General features: G+C 41.1%; 1 protein-coding gene across 1 annotated transcript; it reads right to left on the bottom strand.

Annotated features, from left to right (window-relative positions):
* Positions 1-865: 865 nt before the first annotated feature.
* Positions 866-4,783, bottom strand: admp (anti-dorsalizing morphogenic protein). Its single transcript, XM_066695537.1, has 5 exons — positions 3,554-4,783; positions 3,001-3,137; positions 2,402-2,524; positions 2,038-2,226; positions 866-1,680 (listed from the first exon to the last, which is right to left on the bottom strand). The coding sequence occupies exons 1-5, from the start codon at positions 3,852-3,854 to the stop codon at positions 1,273-1,275; spliced, it is 1,158 nt and encodes a 385-aa protein (XP_066551634.1). The 5' UTR covers positions 3,855-4,783; the 3' UTR covers positions 866-1,272.
* Positions 4,784-7,426: the final 2,643 nt, after the last annotated feature.

Raw genomic sequence — 7,426 nt, 5'->3', positions numbered from 1 at the left:
CTCCAGCAAGTTAACAAGCCAGAATAAGAGAACAGCAAAGGAGCAAAGCACACTTATACAGATGTGTTTTCCATGGCAACCAATGACAAGTCTTGAGATTTGCATTCTGTGTACCCTTTGAGCCTTACTTGGGCCTGTTTGCAAAACTTCAACTCAACTGTGTAACGGCTAGAGTTTTTGCAAATTGTGTTTTTATTACACTTCACCTTATTAATAATTATATTATTTATTATGATGACTCATTTCAAGATTTTATGTAAACAAATTACTACAACCCACAGTAATTTGCCTCAGTAAAGATGGAACACAATGGTAAAAAAAACCTGGACCAGAAGCTGAGATTACATATATAAAATAATAACTTTGGTTGGCTGATCAGGATGCAATCTCAGATGTGATGGAGCATACACTTGAGTTGCAGCCCCAATGAAGGGAATTTCCTCCCTTCTCTATGGGGAACGAAGCAGGTGATCAGCAGAGGAGAGGGTGAAGTTTATTAATAGCTTCTGACACCCGGCTAATGAAACATGCAAAGAATAGCTATTGCCGTCACACAATCAGGCTGCGCCGTAAAAATAATCTTCTGCAGAACTTAGCAGATGGCAGGCTTTCAGAACCAGAAGCGGATCAGGCCGAGGCTTCACAGCAGCTCGAGAGGAAACTCACCCTGTCCTCACTCTGTAAATCAGGACTTAAGCAAATAAGTTGCAGACCACAAATGGGGTGTCGTACCTTTACGGGAACTCAACAACAAAGTGTAAAAGAAAACTTCTGGCATGGACAAGAAAACAAACTAGCAAGCACTTACAATGATTTGATTTATTTTAATTTTTAGACATTCATTAACACTTTAATACGCAGGCATTCCATTTACAAATGTACACATTTACACGGATCAGTCGCAATCCTCTCATATATTAATATTTATAAGTATTTACATATCTTACAATTGCACCTTCACAGTTCCGTCACACCTTTTGGCTCTTCAGTTGCAGCTCTACTTTAGCTTGACCAAGTGGGAGAGATTTGAGCATCCCTACACACCTCAAATAAACATACTCAAATAAAAGGAAAAAGAAACCTGTTGGAATAAACTTTAGGCAAAATGACTACTCAACCATTCTGACTGGCCTTGGTCCTGGAAAGATGTATGATGGTTCTTGATAAAGTTCACTTTCTATGCTGCAGGAGGACTTTTTTTTCCACCCATCCCTCCCCCATCATACAGGAAGGGCCTGGCAGCGCTCATAGTTCTAGTTTTGCCCGCAGTCCCTAATGGCAGCCGCAGCTCCCGGCCACCATGTCATCGTACTGCTTGAGCACCACGTTCTCGTCGTCGTCGAAGTACAGCAGGTTGATGGAGAAGAGCTTGTCGGCCACGCAGCAGGGCGTCTCGATGCCCTTGGTGAGCTTCAGTGCGTTGATGATCGACTGCACAGTGGCGTGGTTCGTGGGCCGCATGTTCTGGCCCAGGGGGAAGGGACAGGAGCCCTTGCAGTGGTAAGCGTTGTAGCCCCGGGGGGAGACGATCCAACCTGACCAGCCGATCTCCTCGAAGTCCACATAGAGCGGCAGGCGCTGGCAGGGCAGCCTCTCATCCTCCGGGTCCAGTGAACGGGCAATGCGTCCAGCCCTGCCGCTGAGCTTCGGAGCCAGGGGCATGCTGGGAACATCCGAGTTCTTGTTCAGATCTGAAAGGGAAGGGGGTTCTATGAGTGGGAGAGCACACAGCCGAAACACATCATTACTTAAATGACTCCAGAGGCAAAATAAAGCGTGAAGCCTTGACACAGTGTCACGAAACTTCGAGAGAAGACCAAACACAAAGCAGACGCAAACACATCTGGGTGCTAGGCCTCATACATAGGCCAACAAAGTTCTTGTTGGAAGTTCCTTGCTTAGTTCCTTGTCTAAATATGTCTGGGATCAACATTTACAATAAAAACAACATATCACAGCTGTGGTAGTAGTAAAAATCATGCAGGACACGTGACTCTTGGCACAACAGACTGGGCACTGGGCACTCGTACCGTTCACAGTGTTCTCCAGGGAGGACGCCCGCCGCCCGTCGTCCGTGAACAGGACCAGCATGGGCTGCTTGCTCTGGTGGTGGTCCCGGCCTGAGGCGAAGCGCACCAGCTTGGAGTCCACGTCGCTGCCCCCCAGGGTGCGCACCGTCACCAGCAGCCCCATGTTACTGCCCTCGTCAGACATCCAGGAGCGCACCTTCAGTAAGGGGGAGAGAAGAGCTGTGTTGAGCTGCACGTCCCATCAACGTTTTTATATTATTATTATTATTATTATTATTATTATTATTAAAACACTCTTAGTTATAGAAGTGTTTCCCCATCAAGTGTTATGTGAGTGTGAATCGTGTCGGTACTGTTAAAGAAGGACTTACTGCATGTGTAATAGAGAAGACCTCCCAGCCAGCAGAGTGGACCGACAGCAGCCGAGAAGACAGCAGCTTCCTGTCTTGGGACGTGTTCGTTTTGCTGTTTTGAAGGAGATGGTAGACACTCACCTAGGAAACAAAGGGCCAGAGATTCGCTGTGTCAACATGCATTACTCACGCTGAATGCAAAGTGAGACCCCAGGAGAGGAGAAAATACACACTTCTCTCTCTGCAGGGGTACGCTTTGTGAATATTGCTAAAACAAACCTTATAGATTAAGGCATGGATTTGTGCAAATGGAATTAATTTGCTACGATTCTTAAGTAATTTGTTTCTTTAATTATTATAAAATGCAAATGAGATGTATACAATGTATTTATTATATATTATTATTAGTAGTAGTAGTACTTCTAGTAGTAGTATGTTCATATTCATTTTTTAAATATATGGAGGAAAAACAGCATACATAGCCTTTGCTTCCTTCATTTTGGAACTAACATGATGATGAGTTTTTCAATATTCTTTGGAATGTTTCTCTCTCTCTCTCTCTCTCTCTCTGTCTCTCTCTCTGTCTCTCTCTCTCAGGTTTGTTAGTCAAGCCGTACCTGGCAGAAGTGATGTCTGTTGAAATACACCGAAGCCTGTGGTCGCAGTTTGAACAGGTGAAGTTCTGCCGTCAAGACTTTCTCAGTCTTCGCTACAGTGGACAAGTTGAACAGGAACTGAATTTGTTCACTGTGAACTGTGGGTGGAAAACAAAGCAAAGTGCATTAAAATATGGCAAATAAATTAATAGAAAATTCTTACCACAAATCTATGAATCTGTATTGAAACTAGTCCCTATGGCAAAAGCAAAATACATTTAAACAACATTACAGACCCTGTCATTATACAATTTGAGTCCACTTCAGGTCAAGTGTTCATGACATTCATGATCTATTATGGCTCCAAAGATCTGAACCAGAAAGGTCTGTATTGTTAGGATGACAGCTGTTGCAATTACTATATCCTGCAAAGTGTATTGCTTATTTGATTACTATATAGCCTGCAATGTGCATTGATTATTTGATTACTATAGCCTGGCAATGTGCATTGATTATTTGATTACTATATACTGCAAAGTGTTTAAAAGAAGATATGAGGATGTGGGGATCTTACGTTTGTCGAAGAAACTGCGCACGGTGTTGCCTTCCAGGAGGTCGGGGTCCTTGGTCACGCCGTTCACATCCGCCACCGTGTTGTACAGGTCGAGCATGTATTGCGGTGCTTGCTTGTGCAGGCCTCGGGTATGAGGGGGGTCTTCCATGCCAAAGACCTCCAGGAGTCTCTTCAGGGCCTCTGATCGCACTTCCCCCGAGTCGTTTTCCACGCTGAAGGCATTTTCCAAGTGATTGATCGATGGTCGGGTGAAGCAGCCGCTGACCACAGCTGAAAGGACAATGATGACCGCTGGCAGCATGGTGGAGGACAGTTAGATGTTGGTCAATGTTGGGCGCAATGGGCAAGACGCACAGAAGCTGGTACTCCAAGGAGAGGGTGGACTGGACTGAGTGGAGACCCCCTGTGCCACACCGTTTTATATCAAGTCGCCAAGCCCTGCAAGAGTGTATATAAGCCCTGGGACAACAGCCATGAAAGATGACATTAAGGCGCAAATGTAAATCAACAATCAGCGAATGTAAAGAAAAGCTAATGGCAGTGTTAACAAGGTGCGAAACCTCATTGTAGAAGCTCAAATCTGCCCAATACGCAATTTCGGACCCCCGGCACATCGGGGTGGGTTAATTGCGTTGTTTTGATTCGACTTCCTTAAGTTGTTACAAAATAAACCAGTGTTATATATACCCATATTGGGTAGAAGCGGCGAGATGAAGTCCTCAATAGGGGAATGTGAAAAACGGCCTTTGTTGGAGACACAGCAAGGGAAGTTTGCCCTCCGTGGGAGGCTAACTTCCTCTAAATGGATCCATTAATTGGATACACAGAACAATCGTGTCTTACAGGAACGACAATTACCCTGATAAACAAATAAGGAAAAAGGACCTACGTTTAGAGATGTACATAATGCATTAATAAGAATCACTGGCCACTGTGGTCACCTGGGCAAACACAGCTGAGCAGAGCTGCATGAATACTGTATTCAAAGCGGGGTGGCATGCACCAAGAATAAGAGGACGGACGTGTCTTCAATTTGCATCTTCAGTTGCGAATGGTCAGTGCATATTTTTTTTAACTATTTTCATTTTTTTAATGAATCATAAGGCAAATGTGTTTAAACGTAAATACACAAATCACACATCCATGTGCTTCTGTCTGTAGTCTAACGCACTGGTCACATCCTGCGGGGAACTGACCAGTGTCATTTCAGAGAGAAACTGGAACTCGCATTGCACGTTCAATACGCATCGCGTTCACGTCTGTCCATTTATGAAGCTGCAACAATTAGCCTTTCATTGCTGTGATTGATTGCTAATGTGTGCAAAGTTAGATCTGTGTACTGTGGGTGATTTGGCAAAAAAATGGAAGTCTCCCACCTTAACCTTTCCCATCGGCAAAATGTAGAAGATGGGAAAAATGTAAAACACAATACTTCTTTGTTTGTTTGTTGTGTTTTGTACATCTTGTGGATAAAGTGGTTTGAACTATACTGTAGAGTTGCGTCCAAGGTTAGCTGTAGGCTGTGTTGTGTGTGTTCCGCAACAGATTGTGTAATTTTGTGTAATATCGATTCAAATATTGCGTTTTATCTGACATTCGAAGAAATATGTTTTATTTGTAATTTTCATTTTCATTTTCTACCAGCACAACAGCGCAACATATTCTATTAATGCATGACATATATGGTAATAGGCCAAGTGTGCGACAGACTGGATAACAAATATATATATATATATATATATATATATATATATATATATATATATATATATATATATATATATATATATAGTTCAAACCAGCAGCAGCCTTTGTCGATCCACTGCTGGATGGAGGACTCCCCAAGATGTTTCCACTTGCTGCGATGTACAGAATCTCTTTTCCACGTCACGCCTGCAAATTTTCTTATTCCATCTTCCCATCTTTTGTGTGGGCTTTTTGTCTCTGGGGATCCATTCTATAGATTATTTTGTGTCATCTTTGGTCTATTCTTCTTGTGCAGCCCATTGCCACCTCAACAATTATATATATATATATATATATATATATATATATATATATATATATATATATATATATATATATATATATATATATATTATACCTTAAAAATAACAAAACAAAACAAAACAAAACAACAAGACAAACATATAGGCCTACATATACAGCATTTTATAGTTTGTAACACATTACAATTGCTCAGCAAGATGGTCCAGTCGAGTTCAATGAAAGTAAAGGCTGGCAATATAAAGAGAATGTATTTGGCTCACTAGGTGATAGACAGCTGAGAGGGCAAAACAAGCACAAGTTGTTGCCATGGCCATTGTGTATTACTGTACACAGAATTCATACTGCCAATATTGAGATATGTTTACAATGATAATGTCTATCTATAAATGCCATTGAATACACCTACACAGATTTAACACACAGTTATGTAACTCTGTGCAGTAGGGGGGGGACACAAAATATTGGTGTTCTAAAAGTAATTGAAACCTTCTTTTGTTGCCAAACATAATACATAAAGTAGTATTTAATCCTTATTTTAAATGTTCAGAGAAATATCTTCAGGAAAAAAAAATGGAGGAGGCCTATATCTAACTCATTGATATATTTATGTGGCTCTTGTTCTGCTGTCTGGATTTGAGTGGACAAATACAGATCTGGCCCATCTTCCTTGATAGGTAACTCATTAGAGCCAGAATTGTATCAAGCCCTTGAAGGAACCCAAAGATTCAACTTACATGGATGGTTAGAGTCTTCCAGACCCACACAACTCTTTTGTAAATACGTAAATCCTCATTTTAGTGCTAAACTGACCAATTCCTAATTTCCCCACTTTAATCTTGAGTGTTCCTTTTATTGTTGAGTCTGCAGTTGTCCTTTGGATTCACTATGTCAATACCTTTAATGGTCCTTATCATAATCTCTACTGTCCGTGACTAAAGATTCAGTTTCTTTAACTTGTCTTTGTAAAACATCACTTTCTGAGCTGATAGCAAGAAAACATAGCACGTAAGAAGAGTCAATACAAAAAGCAATCTAATGCAAGTAGGAAACCTCAGTACCCATTGAGTACTCTATTTATTCTGGAGAAAAACTCTGGATGTGACTGTTAAATTGCAATGCAGTCAGTATCAGAATAAGCCCACTCTTATAAGGTGCTATACCAAAACCCTACTGCATTTGTCAGACTGCCCCAATCTCATCAGTTCCATTATCTGCTGTTAATTGGAGATACACACTCCACTGATTTAATCTAATGTGTGTCTTATCAACTTAATTAAAACCCAATTTGCTCTCTCACTTTGTAGGGTGTATTGCTAAGCACGCTAGCTCTGTGGGGGTACTTAAATAAGACTTCAGCCCTGAAATGCATACCCTGTGTTGAAGTTTAAGATTGAAATTGCAAATACTTCAATTATTTGATAATGGTGTGTGTGTGTCTTCAATGACTTTCTTACAATTGCTTAATTGATTCATGATGAAGCCAATTAAACACCACTATTAGCATACTGCTTTACAGAACATACATCCATATGCTATCTTGGCTCGCTCATTCGAAAGCTGAATTGTCTTTGAAAACAATTCTTGCCATAAGAAACCAGAAAGTCTGCTTACCCCAGTGGTTCCCGATCCTGGCCCTGGGGACCCAGTGTCCTGCAGGTTTTTGATCCACCTTCAATTAACAAAAACCTTAATTAAACTAATAATTAGCTTTGAATTTTTAAATGACTAAAAGTTGGAGAATCTGGGTACCTAATATACTCTTATATGCAACCTGATGTCTCCAATGCTTTAAAAATATTAATAAGCTCTGATTAGGCCTATTATTAGTTCAATTAAGGAATTTAAATACCAAAAACTAGCAGG

The sequence above is a fragment of the Amia ocellicauda genome, chromosome 22, assembly GCF_036373705.1.
Source record: "Amia ocellicauda isolate fAmiCal2 chromosome 22, fAmiCal2.hap1, whole genome shotgun sequence".
NCBI lineage: Eukaryota > Metazoa > Chordata > Actinopteri > Amiiformes > Amiidae > Amia > Amia ocellicauda.
This window is presented reverse-complemented; position numbering and strand designations above follow the sequence as displayed.